At 48.9% G+C, this 20,424-nt stretch overlaps 1 protein-coding gene across 3 annotated transcripts in view; it reads right to left on the reverse strand.

Moving 5' to 3' along the window:
* TSPAN2 (tetraspanin 2) overlaps positions 1–20,065 on the reverse strand; it is a gene marked incomplete at both ends in the record, with an annotated part of 40,542 nt that extends 20,477 nt beyond the window's left edge. For all 3 annotated transcript variants that reach the window (XM_080690866.1, XM_080690867.1, XM_080690865.1), the window contains 2 exons: positions 4,389–4,491; positions 19,997–20,065. In XM_080690866.1, the coding sequence (XP_080546992.1) occupies positions 4,389–4,491; positions 19,997–20,065 (172 nt within the window). The remainder of the gene's footprint in view (positions 1–4,388; positions 4,492–19,996) is intronic.
* Positions 20,066–20,424: the final 359 nt, after the last annotated feature.

Consider the following 20,424-nt stretch of genomic DNA (forward strand, 5'->3'; position numbering starts at 1 on the left):
CTTACCAAATTACTGTGACATTAAAGGCTCTTTATACTTGTCCCTCTCTCTCTGAGTAAGTAGTCCCACTATGCCCCTCTGCTCATGCCACTCAGAGTGTCTGCTCTCCCGGGCATGCTGCTCACTGGCCCGTAGACCTGCCTTCTGCAGTCTCCACCCTCAGCCCTTGAAGCCCCCATTCCTCCTCTCCAGTCTTTTAAAATATAAGCTTCTCTGAAGCACCTACTGCAAAGGCTACTGAGATGGCACCTAGATGCATGCTAGTTTTTATTGTAATTGAAGTTGTCCAAGTCTGTGACTCTTTTACTCTTTTCAAATGTATTGCAAGTTATGTGGGGGCAACTGCAGCATTCTTTTTGTGTGACTCCAGAGCCTGGGACTATAATGTTGGCTGGTGGGGTTATATACATATATATGCAATATATAATATATATTATTATATTGTTATAATTATTATATATAGTATTATATATAATATAACAATATATACAATTATACAATACTGGAGATGAAACCCAGGGGCATTCTACCTCAGAGCTATACCCCCAGCCCTATTTTTTTATTCTTTATTTTGAAACAGGATCTCACTGAGTTGCAAAGGGCCTCACTGAGTAGCTGAGGCTATCCATGAACTGTGATTTTCTGGTTTCCACCTCCCAAATGCTGGGATTACAAGCGTGCACCACTATGCCTAGCTACATTTGATTATATCAATAGGTTATATTTTTCTCTAATGGAGAAATATATAAAAAATGTGGAAAGGTACCCCTACTTGAATATATAACTATGTTTATGTAAACCTAAATATTTAGTGAAATCAAAAAAATTAAGTAACCATGGTGATTTTTAAAATAAATAGGTGTTTATTATCATTGAGATGGATATGGCTCCTCTAGGTGTTTTTCACATAACCCAGGTCTTTGTAGTCTTTTTTTTTTTTTTGGTGGTACAGGAGTTCCTGGAAACCCTTCTACTTCTGGGCTACAGTCCCAGACCTATTTTTATACTTTTTTATTTGGAAACAGGGTCTCTTAAACCAGCGCGGCTGGCTTCGAACCTGCGCGATCCTCCTGTCTCTGCCTCCCAAGCGTGGGGATTACAAGCATGCGCCACCACGCCTGGCCTTTATAGTCTTTTTAAAATGTTTTCTTTTCCTTACTATTCCTAAAAAAAGATATAGTTCAGTCTCAGAAAAATTACATTTTATTTATTTTTATTTATCTTTTTTGGTGGTACTGGGGTTCCTGGAAGCCCTTCTTCCTCCGGGCTACACTCCCAGACCTATTTTATATTTTTGAAACAGGGTCTCTTACGCCAGCGCGGCTGGCTTCGAACCTGCGCGATCCTCCTGTCTCCGCCTCCCAAGCGCGGGGATTACAAGTGTGCGCCACCACGCCCGGCTGAAAAATTACATTTTAGAGCTTTAAATCCTTCACCTGCAAACTTGTCAGTGTGTGTGGGTGGGGGTGGGGCGGAGGCATTTTAGGCATTTCATAATTGCCAGACGACTTGAAGGAGTCTGTGAATGTGTCTGAACTGGCTGGTGTCTTTCCATGTGTTTGTTCTAAGGGTGGACTCCTTCCCTCTGACCTGAGGGCACACATGTGGATTTTGCTGTAAAGACCAAGAATTATACTAAGGAAGATGAGACGAATAAGGCTCTGGAGCAAACCCAATAGCATGAAAGTGTAGACAGACTGAACACCTTGGACTCCAATGTGCCTGAATTTCAGAAGCAGAACATTTCCACTATTTGTTGGTACTGACTTCATATAACTACTGACCTCAAAGTAGGGGCAGCAAAGAAGGTTCACCCTGAGTATCCACTGTAAACGGCTAGAAGAGCTGGGTTAAGAAGGCCCCCCCAAAGAATCTCCTAAACAATTTTATAGCCAAGGGAAAAGATAGTAGGGGCCTACTCTCTATTGGCTAAGGAAAAATTCAGATATTCCTAACTCATTCTACTCCAAACCTCCATGTTCTTTAAAGACCATTTAAGCATAGTAGGCCTTGAGGCCTTCCTACAGCCCCAGCCTGGGACCTCTCTCTCCTTAATTCAGTAGTTATGCCTGGGCCTCTACTGTAGTATCTGCCATATGCTTGTCATTGCTGTCTGATTTTTATTGAAGATTTCCTCTCCATACAGCTAGAGAGGCAAAATCCCATTGACATGGGATTAAGTGAGGATTTTGTTAAAACTGAGTTGGAGACTGGGAATGTCACATGTTGGACAGCTCCTGGAATGCCAGTAGTATGAGAGAAGGTGCACTCCTTCTCTACCCTGCCCTCTCCTTCTCCTGGGATACCTGGGGGTGGGCTCACCAATTCCTGGAGGTGCTCTGACCTGCTCTGCAACAAGATGCTTCTGAGAAGTTTGCAGGGCCAGGCATCCCTCAAGGAAGAATGTGCTATGCTTGTGTATGCGCGCTAGCTGGGATGTGAGGGCGTGTGCCCCTTGGAAATCATATGAACAGAAAAGAGCATTTCAGAGGAAAGTCTTCAGCAGATTCCTTGCCACAAAATCCCAACCTTGTCCAAGTGTCAGAAGCCCTCCAGGGGACTGGGCCCTGCTCCAGGCTCAGACATGAATATCAATTAATCAGAGAACCAGTCCTAGTAATTCTCTTCTTGGCGATGGTTAGTTTAGGCATGAATATACTATTCAGTCTGGCCAAGGAGCTGCCAGGGAAAATATGGTTTTCAGGAGACTCCTGGGAATGATTTTATTCATTCCCAAAAAGGGCCATATGAAGTAAAGCTCCCCTTTTCTCCTATGGATATTGCTCTATGAGGACACCACGCCTGGAGCCATTGCAAGTATCTTTAAAGCACAGGGAGACCTCGGAGGCCATGCTGAGGGTGGCAGGGTGAAAAGAGGGTAAGAATCCAGGTCTCTGACAACGTTGCTGAGCTCTGATCTAACTCTGGAAATTCTCCACCTCTAGACCTCGTTGGCCACATTTTATCAAGTTTGAGTGTTTTTTTTTTTTTGACATTTTAAAAATTGTAAAATTAGGACTCATCTTTTACGCTACCTTACAATTAAGTTAACAGCATTTTTTCTTTTTTTAATTTAACCTAAAATAATTGGGTGCTTTAAATAACCCCCATGGATGATTTAATGAAAGGTGGAATGTACTTATTATCCATCTTTGGTAGGTCTTCTGCTACTTTCCTAAGTGTTATGGCTCTTCTTCCTGGAGGTGCTGTGCAGGAAATGCCTTTGGAGAAGGAGGTGACCCAGCTGTGCCATGGCTTCTCACGACAGTATTCATGGCTCTGAGTGGGGCCTAGACTCTTTCTAGGATAGAGATTCTACTCTTCTTGGGATCTGGAGCCACTGACATGTGTAAGCCCCCTCCCCAGGGCACTGAGGTGGCCAGAACAACGGAACTTACCCTATGGCCTGCAATGACAATGTTCCTGGGCTTTTGAAATCTAGAGTCCAGAGGCACTTAGCTGGGGAGTGAGAAGTGGCCACAGGAGTGGGCTGGAGAGAATCAGAGGGAACTAAACACAAGGCCTCAATGTCCAGCCCCTACTATGCCCCTACTAATGCCCAACCCCTCCACTGGAGGCCGCGCCCTACCCCAGGCTCTCACCCCCTTCCCACTGGGGGCAGGAGGCAGAGCTATTGCCCTTCCTGCCAGCACTCTTCCAGGCCAGCCCCGCATTCTCCACAGTCGCTGTCACGGAGGGACTGAGATGCACACCTCCAAATCTTGAGATGTCTTTTCACTTTGAGTTATTATTCTTTCCATACAATTTAAAATACAAGATCAGAAGTACAGTCCTGACTCTGCAGGGTCCTGAGTCACCCCATAAACTCCTGAAAGACAGAGATAGGCTAGTGAAGGACAGCCTCTGGTACTCCCACTTTCCTGGGAGGAAAGGAGAGCTTTCTAATTCTTTTTCTTTTTCTTGTACTGGGGATCAAACCCAAGGTACTCTACTTCTGAGCTTCACCCCAGCCCTTTTTATTTGGAAACAGGGTCTCACTAAGTTATTGAAGCTGGCCGCAAACTGAGATCCTTCTGTCAGCTGCCCAAGTACTGGGGCTATAAGCATGGACCACGGTGCCCAGCTTCTAATTTTTTGAAGTGAATTTTAGTTACATTTCCTTGGAACTTCTTTAGTACAGCAGGTCAGTCTTGGACACAGGCTCTTCTTGATTTTGGAGTGGGAATGGGCCATAGGAGAGAGGGGTGCAGCAAGGTCTTCTCCACCTGCCTCCCTGAAGTCTGGGCGGAGGGCCCAGGGGCCCAGGCACTGGCCCTATGGCCTCTTTCCTGCCCTTCTGTGCCTCCCCCTCCCACCAAGCCCAGGCTGCTCTAAGCCTCCAGGCAGCCCTTTGTACACTAATGCTTAGGGAAGTTGATGTCACTCACCCACGTAGAAATACTCTGGGGACTTGTCCTCCGATGACAAATCCTTTATGGTGCCTCCGAACCGAAACCATAGTCCAAAAGCAATGACGGCTGACCCAGCCAGCTGCAGGGAAAGCAAGCAACACTGTGTTATAGGGGAAGGGGAGAGTGGGCACGCAGCCCACAGGCGTGGAGTTAGAGGCTGGAGGGGTCACCCTTTCGACATTACCCAGCGTACCCTTCATGTTTTCTAGGGGAGGACACAAAGGCTCAGAGAGGTGAAAGTGTGTGCAGGCAGCCTCTCAGGGCCCTGACGTGACCGCAGAACTAGGCTTTCCTAACTAACCAGCACAGGACCGTCCATGCTGTGGGGCTGCCCTGTGGTTATGTGGCACTTGAGACGTGGCTGGGCGGCTCGAGAACATTTCTGACAGTTCTGCACCCAGGTGTCCGCCCCTGTGGCATAGTGGCCCTGCTCCCCAGCACACAGTGAGAGGTGCCAGGCTACCGAGAACAAGACCAACTCCAAGACCTGGGGGAACCGCTTTCCTAAACTAGAAGACACAGTACCCATCTGATCCACCCACACCTCTGGTGGGCAGTCTCCTCCTAGCCGCCCCTGCGGCTCCTGCAGCCCCCACCCCTTGAGGTGGTTGCTGCCTGCCCCTGCCTGCCCCTGCCTGCCCCTGCCTCGGATGGTTTCTCAGGCAAGGAGGGAGCTGGCTTTTTTTTTTTTTTTTTTTTTAGTTGCTATTTTGAGTTTCCATGGAAAGTAAGAAAGGAAAAAATAATTTTCTGAAGAAGCGTGGTCTGTGTGCCGCCCGGCTGCCGGGAGGCCATGGCTGGGTAGGCCGGCAGCTGCTAGAGTCATCACCGCTCCCTCCACTCCGCTCTGGAGGCTATTGTGAGCTCTGCATTGGTGCTGGAAGTCCCTTCTGCCATGGCAGGACTGTCACTGCCACGGGCCAGCCAGCTCGCTCCACAGACATCATGCTCAGTATCACTCACGTATCAATCAGCCAACAGATATTTACAGCTCCTTCTGGGCACCAGGCACCATGGGAAAATAAGCAGAGATGTAAAAATAGTCCCCTGCCTCTGCCAACCCATCAGTCTCCGTCAGGCCACCCCAGCCTATCACCAGACAAGCAATTTGGAGTCTGCCCTGCACCAACAGAAGAGCACACACATGCTGGCAATGTGAGGAAAATCAGAGAGGCAGAGCCCTGATAAGGAGAAGCCAAAGCCAGGGACACACCAGACGCCGCTTCCTGTGGGCCCCTTCCTTACTGTGGGGTGCTTACTAAAGACCTGGTACGACCTGGCTGGATTGACACCAGGGCTTTATTCCCTTCACCGGCTGCCTCCAGGCCAATGCCTCTGTGGCCGGCTTCCTCAGAAACGTGCTAGGCTGCAGAGAGGAGTCCATGAGAGAGTTTTACCAGCTGGACTCTCCCGGGGAAACAGCTAAGAGTTTCCAGCCCTTGGAGGAGAGCGCTAATTGGATAATGTGAAGGGCAGCTATGGAACTGGCCCAGCCAGCCTTTGAAAGACTTCTGCTCTTTCAAAAAGGGGAGCATGCAGGAGGATTGGAGATTTAAGCCCACCATCAGCAACTTAGTGAGAGTGTTTCTAAATAAACAAACAAATAAATACATTAGGCTGGGGGTGTAGCCCGGAGGTAGAATGCCCCTTCCTTCACCTCCCCACTACCAAAAAAGGGGTGTAGCACAGCATGAAAATGTATTGAAAGAAGTCATGCTAAAACATTAACCATTGCCAGGCATGGTGGCGCACGCTTGTAATCCCAGCCTTCGGGAGGCTGAGACAGGAGGATCGCAGTTCGCAGAGAGCCTCAGCTACTTAGTGAGGCCCTCTGCAACTCAGTGAGACCCTGTTTAAAAAAAAAAAAAAAGAATAAAAAATAGAGCTAGGGGTGTAGCTCAGAGGTAGAATGTCCTTGGGTTTTATCTTCAGTACTGCAAAAAAGAAATAAATAAAAATACATTAAAAATTAACCATATCTTATCTTTGAAGGTGAGATTATAGGTGACTTCTTTTCTTCTTACTATATTTTGTTTTGTGCATGTATTTATTAGTCTTTTAACCTTAGAGAAGAAATTTTTCTAGTGTTATGTGGTAAGTTTTTTGATGGGGAAAAAGTGAGGGAAGTGGGCTTGGGCTGTGCTTTAACTTGGGGAAAAGCCGGCGTCCTATGTAGGCAAGAGGTGCTGTGTAGGAAAGAGGGTGCTACCCTCGGCCAAGCACCATCCCTAGAAGCACCGGGCTGCCTGACACAGTCTGGCCAGAAAAGCCTTGCAGTCAACCTGCCACCCTCGTCTCTGTGGCAACCTGATGGAAAGACAGAGTTTTCAAATATGAAGCAAACCCTATTGACAGAGGCGCCAGGCTAGAGCCAGCAGCCACCACGCAGACTGTGGAGGAGGTGCCCAGGCCCAGGGACACCCTACCACGAGGCCACATTTTTGGAATCTCTGTACACAAACTCTAATTTATAGCTGTCTGGGATCATCCTCCCAGACGGAATACATTTGTCCAGCTTGGCACGGATGTCTTTGATGCATAATGGAAAATTAAAAGAGAGGTTGCAATTTAAAGCCACCGGGCAACAGGGAAAAAAATCTGCGCTTGCGCACCCACACCCCCAACCCCAAACCACACGGGTTTCCTCCTGGTTCAAGGAAACTGTGGCTTAGTGAATGTCATCACTGCGTGGAGGGGAATCCTCCCAGCATGCTGCTGGCTGCACGAGGCCCTGCTGTGAGAGAAACAGAGTGGTCACGCACAGCAGAGAGCACAGCAGAGGCCCCGCGGCCTTTGGTCCTTTGACCTCGCCCTCCTGTAAGGCTCAGGGAGCACTCTATGTTCCCCGGCTTGAGTTGGTCTAACACACACTAGGAGCTGCTTGAGAAAACTCCTCACCATTTCCAGTCCAGCCAGGAACAAAGCGAGTAAGTGTAGTGTCACTGAGTTCTTATCGCTTTCTGTCTTGTAAAACCAGAAGAGATGGTCTTCTGCCTCCCCCATGCACGAATTCTCTCTTCTCTTAATCTCAGCCCTTCTTTTGCATTCAAATGTATCTACATGTCAGCCAAGGTGAAGTAAGGAAAGAGAGGCTGTCCCCTTCCTCCCTGTCCCTCACTCGCCCCCACCCTCAACGCCTTTCCTTCCTCCCCGTCTCTTCCGTGCATGTTTATTAAGAATCAACTACAGTCCAGGTCTGGATCTGTGCTCGGCATCAAGGAAACAATAATGACAAAGGAGGGGCCCACAGTCCAGCTCTGAGGACAATCACATATATGAATAAAGAAATGTGCGGAAGGGAAAGAGCGTGTACACTGTCAGACTGTGCAAAGTGCAACTCTCAGCGGGCAACGGTGGTTTACTTTTTATTTTTTTGGTACTGGAGATTGAACTCAGGAACATTCTACTCCTGAGCTACACCCCCAGACCTTTTTATTTATTTATTTTGTGGCACTATGGGTGGAACCCAGGGGCCTTTCTACCTCCAGGCTGTACTCCCGGACTTATTTTTTATACTTTATTTGGAAACAGGGTCTCACTTAGTTGCTGGGAGCCTCACTATGTAGCTGAGGCTGGCTTCAACCTGTGTGATCCTCCTGTCTCAGCCTCCTAATCGCTGGGATTACAAGTGTGCGCCACCACACCTGGCTTTTATTTTTTGTTTTGAAATAGGGTTTCTCTAAGTTGTAGAGGGCCCCACTAAATTGCTGAGGTTGACCTTGCACCTGGGATCCTTCTGTCTCAGCCTCCCAAGTACTGAGATTACACGTGTGGACTACCTTGCCCCCCAGTCACTCATTTTTGACTGACACCTTGAAGGATGAACTGGGGGGAGGCGAGAGCTCCAGGCAGAGGTAAAGCAGGGGAAGGGCTTTGCTTCCTCACCTCGACCAGGTGTTAGGGAAAGAGGCGAGTCTGAGGGAGGTCAGGTCTGGGATTGAGAAGGGAGTCAGGGGAGCCGGTACTCATGGTCTCTGCTTAGCTTGCTACCTACCCTCTCGGGAGGCCCAGAGCAGGACCTTGAGGGGTGGGAAGATGGGAACCCTCCTTTTGATGAAAACATTCAGGAGCCTGAATGTTGCCTGGATGCCAGACACAGGGAGGAGCTGAAGAGGAAGACCTGCAGAGGACCAAGAAGAGAATGCGAGGGCTTGGCTGTGGGGAGCTTTGAGGGCCAAGGAGTCACTGGACCGACTCAGAGCACTCACTGCCAGGGCTGCCCGCCTCAGGCCACTGCCACTCCCGGTGTCTTTGGGAGAACTACAACCAGAAATATTGTTGTTTTGCAGGAATGGACTTTTTCATATAACAGCATGAGTCTTAATGTTAGTCATGAAAACATTTATTGAACTTGCACTGTGAGCCAGGGGCCAAGAATTCAGAGATGAGGAACAACTAGTCCTACTCCTGGGTTTTCAGGGGCTCCTGGAGAAGCCACTGGGGGGGGGGGCAGGAAGGAACCTGGTCCTGCAGAGGAGGACTAATCAGAGACCCAGCCTTCGAGAGCTCAGGAGAAAGTGCCAGAGCACATTATTTCTTCAGCCGTCATTCCTTTTCTGAGGACCCCACGAGGCGCTAAGAAATGTGATGAGAAGCCGGGCGTGGTGGCGCACGCTTGTAATCCCAGCATTTGGGAGGCTGAGACCGGAGGATCACGGTTCGCGGGCAGTCTCAGCTACTTAGTGAGGCCCTCTGCAACTCAGTGAGACCCGGTTTCAAAATAAAAAATAAAAAAATAGGGCAGGAGGTGTAGCTTGGAGGTTGAATCCTCTTGGGTTCCAACCCTAGACCCGCAAAAAAAAAAAAAAAAAAAAAAAAAAGAAAGAAATGTGATGAGATGTTTTGAGGACAAAAGCATGAGCACTAATTAAAAAGAAAAAAGACATAAAATAGGAAGGGGGGGGAGAGAGAGAGAGAGAGAGAGAGAGAGAGAGAGAGAGAGAGAGAGAGAGAATATGTAGTGAAAAAGAATAGACACACCTATGCCATCAAATAGGCTTTCCATGAGTAAGTTACTCCGGTAGCTAACCATATCCCAGAGAGTTTGCAGGAAACAAAATTGCAAATTGCAAGCATATGTCTTTAGAGAAGACAGTTTGTTTTCTAAAACTAAAGAAAGAGAAGACAGGACAAAGAGCTGATTTAAAGTTTCCTTTAAGTAACGGCTGTCTGCCAAAACCAAGTCACTTAATGTGAAGCAGAATTCGTTTATGGATTTCGATTTTATTTTACTGCATTTATTTCCACTTTCCTGGGCTTGCTGATAAAACATTCTATCTCTAGGACATATTTATTTCACTTAAAAAAAAGTTTTATGAATCACAAACATGGTCCCCAGTAATAAAGCTAGAGAGGGTGGTATCCACGTGAAATACAGAGCCCGCCCCAGACCTGGCTTTTTCAGTCTGCCCAGCCCACCCATCCTGGACACCAGCCAACCTGGATCACAGGGAACAAATGCACGCTCCTGTGCTATCTGGTGAGGAGACCAGCAGACAATGCTTTTCTAGGTCAAAAGCATCCCCAGGGAATGTTCTAGACAGCACGTGTGAGTATACGTTGGTAGGAGACAAAGGAATGGTCCTCAGATGCCCCAGCAGTTTCTGTTCCACTCGGAGGCTGGCCACAGCCCTCTGCTCCCACCGGGCCGACCCACTCAGCGACACTGCCCTTTCCTTGGGGAAGGCGAGCCTGGCCTGGTTATGTGTTTCTTTCATAGCTCACATAACCATTTCTATTTAAGTAGTTCGGTCATTCTTTTTAAGGGCTGAGCTCTGTGAGATCAGGGACCAGGCCCACGTTGCTCCATTGTAAACTCTTTCCTCTCTGCCCTGCAGAGCAGGCTCCCAGGGGACTCCGTCAAAGGACCGAACAGAGGCCCTACCCAAAGGCACTGCTTGGGCTATGCTATGGAACGAGTGGGTCCTTCACCCCCAAATCCACACGTTGAAGCCCTACCTCCAGTGTGATGGTGTTTGCAATGGGGCTTTTGGGAGATGATTAGATGGGGTCACGAGGGAGGGGCCTCATCATGGCACTAGTGTCCTGCTGAGGAGGAACTCCAGGGGGCCTGTTTTCCTTGTTGGCCGTAGGGGACAAAGTGAGAAGGTACCACTGCACGGCGTGGATCCGGCCCTCGCCGCCGCAGACTTCCAACCCCCAGGGTGGTGAGAGAGAAGTTTCTGTTGTTTAAACCACTCCTTCCTGGGACCGAACCCAGTATCTTTCTTTGGTCACCCATGCTGACAGACAGGCTGCTCGGAGCGATTGTAAACAGCCCCCTTACAGCTCTCCAAGGGAATGGCTCGCCTCACAAAGTACTCTTTTCAAATTCCTCAGCACCTGGGGAACACCACAGGTACCTTGGAAGGCAGCATGTGAACTTGATGTCGAATATACTCAGCGGAGCCCTCGCCCACAGGAAAAGGAAAACAGCCAGAGTGTGTAGCATCAGTTCTGTATTTTCCTGGCCTGAGGGCACACGTGCTGCCACAAAGAATCAATCTGTGCATGTTTTCTACTGGCTGGGACCGGGCTGTGAACACTTCATAGCACGCGCACAGGAGCACGAAAGAATGGGCAAAATCAACCCTGCATTCTTGCTCTTCCCGATTCCTTAGCTATTCTCTTCTTTGGGATGAAGTCACACAAAATTGGAGACAGCGCTTCAATTCTAGAGTTTTCATTAAATGCTTTCAAGCTAATACTTGGTCTTGATGGCAATTATCATCCTAGATGGAGCTGTTATGAGCACTCAGGATGTTTGATCTGATTGAAATGCCGTTACGGTACGGGAGGGTGATGCGGCCTCAGCCTCTCAGCAGGCAGATGTCAGAAACCCATTTGCTTTGGAAGATGATACTAATTTTTTTTAAAGTGGAACACTGGCTCCCAAGACTTGCATGCAAGGACAGAATTCAGATGGCACTTTCTCAAAATCAAGGATTTTTATCAGGAAAAACTCAAGAGCTGAATGGCACGTGACATTCACACTGGACGGCCGCTAGGGACCTTGCTACCATAACCTGGACGGCAGGACCAGGTGCAGCGGGACCCGGAGGCAGGACTGCAGCAGCTCGTGATGCAGGAGGCTCTGCTATTTTGGAAAAACACGGCAGCTCTTCAAGATACCAGTGTTTCTGATTTCCCTTATTATTTTCTTCACAGAATTTTCTAAGAACAGGCTCATGCTAAAAAAGACTTCTTTCAGGTAAGAGTCTATTTCAAGATCAATCAATGCTAATTCTCTGTGCTGAGAGCAGGGTGTTGCAATTCAAACTTCCATGGAATTAGGAGTGTTCTTTCTGTTCATCTCTGTAAAGGACACTGGGCTATCTCTTTGTACCAAGCACGTTCTCCTCTTTGTTGAGGTTGTTATAAAGTTAATGTGCAAGGATCAACTGACCTTAGAAGTGCTCGGGGAAGTCTGCAGGAAGCAAAAGAAGCTGGGATGAAAATTTTTCTGTGAATGATGAAGCAGAAAACTTCCCTATGGATGGTGGAAAATAGGTTTATACAGTGGTTATATAGAATGCCTTCTATCTTAAAAGAAAAGGGGTAGGAGAGGTGGAAACAGCAAGAATTAGGAGAAAGGGGATGGCTGTACACTTTTCTGTAGATGGTAACACGACTGTCACAGACCACCAGCTAGCGGCCCAGGGAGTTCTACAGGTTTGAGTCAGGGTGGTGCAGCCCTGCTCATTCCTAGAGGCCAAGGCAGATTGTGGCATTGCTTTTTGGGCTGAGGGACACCACCTCCCTACCCCGCTGGGCCCCACCCTGCTGGGGGCTCTGTCATCCCTGTTCAATTCCCTGGTGCCCCATCTACAAGCCGCTCCTTTCCCCGTCCCCGTGGCAGTGGGGAGGACAGAGCGTGGCATGTGTTTCAGGTCATTTGCCACCTGATCTTCTCACGTTCTGTCTTCTGAGGGTTCAGACTGAATAACCAGGCCCTTAGATGGACAACAAGCATATCCACGTGTACAGACAGCTCTGTGATGCAGAGGGGTGATAGTGGGCAAAGATGGGGATCTTAGGCAGCTGGGACGGAATCAGACTCTGCCACTTCCTAGTCCTGTGACCCATGGGCAAGTCACTTCACTTCTCTAGCCCCAGGCCTCCTCATCTGCAAAGCACAGGTCATAGAGTGTGTCCTTAGGAGATTCAAAGAGTTCGTGTTACACACTCATTAAGGGGAACACACGGCACTTAGTCTGATTATGTTGGTAGACTACTAACATTACACTCAAATTGAAAGCTTAATCATCTTCCAGAGAGGAAACGTCACCCCCACAGTGCCAATAACTTAGTTGTCTCCTGTCGTCTGACCAATTTTTGCAGGTGCTATGCTCCTGCTGTCCATGACAGCTAAAATTCCCTTGCGTCTTCTTAACTACCTATACAAAAAGCTAATGGCCTTTTACCAAAGCTGTGTCCCTTTTTTCTCTAATTACGACCCAGTAAGAGAAAAATATGAAAAGATGTATTTGTGAGAGAAAGGGTAATTATCTGTAGGCTAGAGCTGTCTGACAAAAGCTTCCCCGGTGACGTAAATGTTCCCTCTCCAATACTGTTGCCGCTAGCCACAATGGCTCTTGAGCTCTTGGAATGTAGTTACTGGGATTGAGGAAATGAATACTACATTTTATTTAACTTTAACAAGTTTATGTCTAAATAGCTACCTGTGCTCAGTAGCCTAGCCATACTGGACTATTCTATTCCAGTGCAGGTCTAGAAGTCACACACTCCTCAGGACATCCACCTTCTCCCTGTTAGTCTGTAGATGTGGGGTGGGGAGGTGGTTAAGAGTATGGGCTCTGGAGCAACTGTGGAAGCCCAGCTCTGCCCTTTGTTATCTCTGCGATCCAGACAAGTCTCTGAAATTCTTTGTATCTCTGTTTCTTTATAGGTAACTTGGGGGTGCTAATAGCTGGCGTTTCATAGGATTGTTGTGAAGACTGAAGGAGCTAGTATAAAGATGTGCTTAAGAAGCAGATGGCACATGGCTTGCATTTGTGTAATGTGTTACTCTTCAAGTTTGTTGTTGCTGAAATTAATTTATGGAACTGTCTCTTGACCCACACCCCATTCTCAATTCCCTTCTTGCTTTAAGTGGGTGCTCTCAGTCTCTCTCCTGCTTCTGCCATAGGCTAGAATTTATTACACACCCCTGTGTATCTGCATTTCTAGAATGCGTAAAGACTGATCTGACCTTGGTCAAATATTTTACACTATCCAAGCCAGCAGTATTTTTTCCCCATACTGGTGATTGAACCTGGAGGCACTTTACCCTTGCTGACCTCAAACTTGCATCAGTCTCTGGAATTGCTGGGATTACGAGTATGAGCCACAATGCAGGACCTCAAGCCCATGGCATTGCTTATAATTTATATTCCACATGCCCCCAAAGTAAATGCAGTGGAGGAAATAGGGTTGAAAATCAGAAGACCTGGGACACATCACCTACTGTGCCTGACTTTCAGTTGCTACATCTGTAAAACGGGGATAATTACACTATTTCACGGGGTTGTTGCGGTACAGGATCAGATGGAATAATGCGTGCGAAAAGACTAAAACTTCACCTGATTGTTATTTAGCATTGTTGTTTTGTTCCTAATCAAAGCCAAAGAGGATGAAGAGGCAGGCCAAGCGCCCTTATTCATGTGCAAGATGTGGGCCTACCCTGTGGGGCAGTCCCATCTTACTGGCCTTATTCCTTCTCTTTGATCACTTATCAACCGTATACAACTCACTTCAGTGGTCAGAATAGCATCGCTTGTTTTGAAGAACAGCCCTGGGGTGACAGTCATCGTTGATGTTAAGGTTGTTTTCTTTTGTCACACATGGTTGGAGACCCAAAGATAGGGCATTCTAGAATAATACGGTGAAGTACAACAGGTGGTGGTAATTCTAGAAACCATAAAGTATTAGTGTCAAAAGAGAATCTTTAAACAGTAGTGGGAAAGTGGTAACTGGAGTTAAGAGGACTGCCAAGAGCAAACCAATAGGAAGGAACTCCCTGCCCCATCCAGGCACGAGCGCCTCTGGTGGGTCTCTGACCACTTCAGGCCACATGTGGTTCTCAAAGTGGGGTCCCAGGCACCACCTGGGGGCTTGTTAGAGATGCACACTCACTGAGTCGGAACTCTGATTGAATGAGAGAGTTTGGGAGGCATGGGTCCCCTGAGGCTTTCCCGAGCCTCTGCTTGGCCTCCAGTGAGCGCGGAGAGGCAGGGCAAGGAGCAAACAGTTCTGCTCTGGTGTCAGTGTGCACACCCTGTCAGCTGGGGCCATGATGACCCTCCACCAGGCGCTGAGGGCCTGGAAGAGGGGGCACCTGGGTGGCACAGCTCCTTCACTCAAGGAGAAAAGGGCCGAGAGGGAATAAGCTACAAGCAAAGGCAAAAGAGAGGCGAAGTAAAGACACAAGGGCCTCAGGGTCAAGGACCGCATCTCGATGATCTGGGAACCGCCAGCGCTCAGCAGCGGCTCAGTGCTCATCACGTGACAGGTGCTCAGCACAGGTTTGCTGAGTGGACCGATGGCTGTAGAAAGAGGGCTCTCTCCTCTGACTCCACACACTCCTTCTGATAAGTTACAGGGCTCCTGATCTTTGGTTGGTTAAACATAGGACACCTGCTTGCAGCTCCTCGCTTTTTTTGAGCCTCTTGGAATCTGGATTCTATTTTTACACTTGTATCTCTAGTATTTAAATTAAATTATTACTAATATCTTTTTGTTTCTGCATAACTGGGGGTTGCACTCAGGAGCACTCTACTACTGAGCTATACCCTCAGCCTTTCTTATTTTTCATTTTGAGACAAGGTCTTACTAAGTTATTTGGGCTGACCTGGAACTTGTGATCATCCTGTTTCAGCATCCCAAATACTGAGATTACAGGTGTGTAGCACCATGCCTGGCTTCAATTATTGCAATATCTTATGTTATTGGGTATTTACCGTGTGCATGTACTGTACTTATGACTTTACATATATTAATTGGTTTTAACTGCACAAAGATCATAGATTGATGTGGGTAATTTATTATGCCCACTTTATAAATGAAAAAAACTGAGTCTCAAAGAGGCTAAACAACTTTCCAAGGCCTCTTACATAGTAAATACTGGAGTCAGGAATACACTCAAGCAGGTGTGGTGCCAGTATCTCCCTTCCAGGCTTTGCATTCCTGGATCTGAATTACCATGCTGTGTAGCCCTGTTCACGGTCTACCAGACCACTGAAACTGTAGCACTGGCCTCTGCAGACTGGCCCTATTGTAAGCTCCTTGCTCCTCTAGAACACTCAGTTCCCCTGGTCCACACTGGGGGAGGCTGACCTCTGCTGCTCTCTCCCCACCTGGACAGAAATCAAGAATGAAGATTCATAAGTGAGGCCAAGGGAGGTCCTATCTGCTCTTAGGGGGTGTTCCAGCATTTGGATGAACTCCAAAATATATACTTTCTTCGGCTTCTCTTCTTTTTTTAAAACCAGTTTCTCCCACCGGTGATTTATCTGAAGTTACTATTTTAAGTGTTCAGGAAAGAGGAGGAGGTGACCTCTCTATAAGTGTCATCTGAGTCTAACTTCTTTCCCTCCCAAGCCAAAGAGACATTCTCTCTCCCATGAGCACCTGCTAGGCATCACAAGTGAAAAGCCAGAGCTGCATTACTAATGGTGACAGGGAAGGGACTGCAACCTCAAACTTGCCATATACGGCATCTGGCTTTCAACAGAGAACGGCCCTGCTTCCTGTGGGAAGGACGCTGAGCGGCTCAGTACAGCACAATGATAGGAAAACGCTGAGCAGACCACAATAAACCAAGGAATAAACAGCACCCAGGTTGGTCTTTAAACCAACATATGTGGCTGGGTGGGTTGTGGTGTTTTATTTATATTGCTATGCAACGGAGGAAAAAAAAACAATGAAGGTGATTTCAATAAATGGCACAGGAAAATATCGCGCTGTCTGGCTGCAGTGCCTGAATTCAGGCCTGGCAGATGTTGGGAGGGGTTACATGGTAGACGGCAACCATGATATCAGAAATTAATTCCATATAATGAATGGCAAGGCTTTACTTTTGCTTTTAAAAATTTAGCCCTGAAGCTGGTGGGTGGCCCCGGGCCAGGGTGAGCTGTGCAGTCTTTTAACTGAACTGTTAGGAAACCCAGAGTAGAGCAGCCCCAGGGAACTTAAACCCAGCTGCCCAAAGGAGGCTATAAGTCCATCTGTCAAACTGTACATCGGAACACATAGCCTGTGCCTGTTTTCTGGCCAGTTTTTGACAGGTCAGGAAGTGCTGTCACCCAGGGGGACCTTATACCTCTGAAGGGCAGGCACCTAAGAGTGGATGTAAATGGTACACTCTAAGTCACAGCTGAAGCCTGTCCTTCCAGGAAAAGCCCTCCAACCAGGAAAAAAAAAAAAAAAAAAACAACAACTTCAGAAACAAGGGTGGGGCTTCTCTGGTTTCAGGTTCCTGCAGTGAAAATGAGGGTAGATCTCTAAATAGTTCATCCTATACAATTGCTCTCCCCGAAGTCATCACACACCTGTCTCAGTTCGCCCCTTTTATTTTGGTTGTGCAGGCATTGGGTTCCCAGGCATGGGAAGGCTGTCTCCACCTGCTGCTGCCCCCACCCCTCTCCTACCTACCCCCTGTGGCCCCGTGGAGTTAGAAGAGAAGAAGGTCCCCAGGTTTCCCTGCTGAGTTAGATCTGTGTAAAGAACAGCAGCTAGGTAGTGAGCAGGCAGAGGAAGGCCTGGTCTCCAGATAAAGTTGACAAGTGATTATCTGTGCAAATCAGGAAGGGAGTTTATACTCAGTGTTCTAACCTGTAGATTTCTTAATTAATTCTACAGATGTTTACTGAGTACCTCCTATGTGCTGGACACTATTCCAGGTGCTGAAGATACATCTGTGAACAATAATAATAATGATGATAACAATAACAATATTCCTGCTCTCAGTGTTCTAAGTTCTAGTGGGGAAAAGCCACAAATATGAATTGGAAAGATAAGGTGTAGCTATCTGCAAATGAAGACAAGGTGCATGCATAGATACTATTCCCTACATCAAGGGAACCAGGGCAAAGAGAGCTTTTTTTAAATGAAGGTCTCATATGTGCCAGTTACTTAACAAAAATAATAATTAACATTTTTGAGCACTTACTAAATATGAGGCTTATAAGAAGGTGAGGTCGGATACTTTACATATTTCCTGTTAAACCTCTCAACAACTCTATTACTCCAGTTGCACAGATGAGAAACCAAGCTGAGAAGAATAGCTTGCTGGGCACATCCGCCCTGGACCTCTGCACTCCAGTCTGTGACTTCCTCACTCTAGTGTGGCTCTTGCTCCCCTTGCTCTGCTCCTGGACTGGCAGATGCTGGTGGCTCCCCTTTCCCACCTCCATCCCGACAATCCTTCAGCGTTCAGCCTTAATACCTCCACCGTCAGGAGAACTTTTCAGTCTCCTGGCTGATCCCCTCTCTGAACTCCTTAACTAGATCATATGTACAAAGGGCCATGTCTGGCCCCAGTGTCTGGTCCGTGGAGGCCTTCAAACTCCACTGTGTTGCTACTTCCCTTCTGTGCCGTGTCCATGGTCAGCAGTGTGAAGCTGGTCATCGCTTTGTTGTTTTTGTTGTTCTAGGCATCTTGCTCTTGCTTCCTCACCTAGTTTAGTAGCTTAGAGGAGAGTGTTTATAGTTACAAATGATCATTTGTTTAGTAATTGTTGAACAGTGGACTTCTCAAACTTGAGCATGGATCCGAATTTACTTGGATGCCCTGTTAAAATAGATTGCTGGGTTCCTCCCCCAGAGTTTCTGACTCAGCAGGTCTGGGATGGGTGGAGAATGTGCATTTCTGACAGATTCCCAGGAGATGCTGATGTTGCTGGTCCAGGAGCCACACTGTTGAGAATCAGTGGTTAACTGAAAGCACCACGGTATTTCAAAGTAAGGAGGCAGAGTTTGGGTCCCATCTCTGCCACTGGCTGTGTGGCCTATTTGAACCTCTGTTTCCTCCTCTGTAAAAAGGGGCATAGCATGGTGCGCACCATGAGGAGTGTAATAACGAATGCAACGTACTTAGCACTGTCCCAGCACGTTGAAAACATTCAATAAATGCTTCCAGTGATCCCTAGAAAGACTGGCTCAACACCGAGCTCTAAATACGCATGGGACCCAGCCCAAGAACTCCTTCTTGGGTTGATGTAAAACTTCTTTTGAATTTGTAAACAGCAAGAGTGAAGGGTATCTCTGCAGCAAGGACTTCTAAAATTAACAGTTTTGAAATTAAGCCAGACTACTAAAAACCACCACATAAGGGGCTTGAGAAATGCTCCTCTCTGTAGTACGCTGACTATAAATCCCCAGGAATACAAAAGCTACGCGTGTCTTTGAGATGCAGGGCTTTTCATGGGTGCTTCCTCCACACCTTCATTGCTGAAGGATGCTAAGGATGACCATTTGGCTTCTGAAGCGCTTGGAGTTGCTGGAGTCACCCGGGCGTCTGGGCTAATGGGTTGGCAGACATGCTGATCCCATCACTCAATAATTAATTACTTGCAGTCATGGGAAGACAACTTCCCCAGAGCAGAAAGGACAACCACCTCCTTCAGACCAGTGGTCTCAAGGCATCCAGCCCCCCCCCCCAAAAAAAAAACACCTCTTTCACCCAAAGGGTCTGAGCAATTACGCTGGCTGGCATTCTCTTAAGAAAGCCTAAGAGGCAATGTATGGAAAAGACAATTTTCAGACCTTTCTCACAGTTCTCCAGGACCTGGGAGTATCCAGGGAGTTAGGGAGGGTGAAGCCCTAACTCTGCCCCAAGAAGGTAGGAGACATGTCATAGCCCCCTCTGCGGTTTACTAACCCGGGAATGTGGTTAGCTCGACAAAACCCTGCGAAGTTGAATGAGCTCATCTCGCGGGGCATTAGTATTTAGAAGAGGCTGCGGGAGGGGGGCTGTGCAGAGATGCTGCTGCCCCTTGGAAGCCCTTCCACCCCCACCCCCTTCGTAGAAGAGCACCTGCCACCTCCTCATCCAGGAGACCCTGCCCTAATGCTGAGAAAAAGACGACCCTCCCCCACCCACCCCCACCATTTTCAATCCTACAGCTAATTTCCTAAGCAAACCATCAGGGGCGGGCGGCGGGTCCCCAGCTCCGGATGGGGCGCCTCCCCCTCCCGGGGTAGGGGCTCCCCACACGCCGGCCCAGGCCTCGGCCCCCGGGAAAGGCAGAGCGAGAAGGGGGTGTGTGCACCCGAGGCCGGAGGGCGGCCCTCGGGGGGCGGCGGAGGCTGGGTCCCTGCACCTGGCGCCGCGGGAGGGCAGCGGGCAGGGCTCCGCGGGAGCCGCCCGCCGTCTCTCCGTTTCTCACGGCTCTCTCGGCTCTCACGCCTCTCCCTCCCCGTCCTCGCCCCTCCACCCGTCCCCTCCCTCTTTGTCTGCCTTCTCGCCTAGGCTTTGGAGCACCCTGCCCTCTCGGGAGCCGGCGAGGACGGCGGCGGTCAGCCCCCCGGAGACCCCGGCCCGCGCCCTGCCCGGCCCGGCCCGGGCCTGCCGGCTCGGGGCTCACCCAGAACAGCAGGTTGAAGCCCAGCAGCAGGTACTTGATGCACCGCAGGCCCCCGCGGAAGCGCCCCATGCTGTGGCCCAGGCGGCGGGCTCCGGAGTCCCCAGGCCCGCGCGGCGAGCCCGGGGAGCGGCGGGGGCGGGGGCGGGGCCGCGGAGGGGCGGGGCCGGTGGGTGGGCGGGGTCTGTTGGGGGGCGGGGCTTGCAGGGCCAGTGGGACCCGCAGCTGGGGTGCGGCCTTCCGTACCCCGAGTCTCCCTCCTGCCCTAGCGATGAGGATCCCCGCCTACTTGGCTATCCGAGCTCCGCGAGGAAGGAGCATCCTCCCGGGACGCGGGACCCATGTAATCAGCGCCCGGTGCCCAGCCTCCCTTGAGCTCTAGTTGTTTGGGGGATGAGCAGAACCGCGGCCTCGTGGCCCCGCACCCGGCT

The sequence above is a fragment of the Muscardinus avellanarius genome, assembly GCF_963383645.1.
Source record: "Muscardinus avellanarius genome assembly, chromosome: 3".
Classification (NCBI taxonomy): Eukaryota; Metazoa; Chordata; class Mammalia; order Rodentia; family Gliridae; genus Muscardinus; species Muscardinus avellanarius.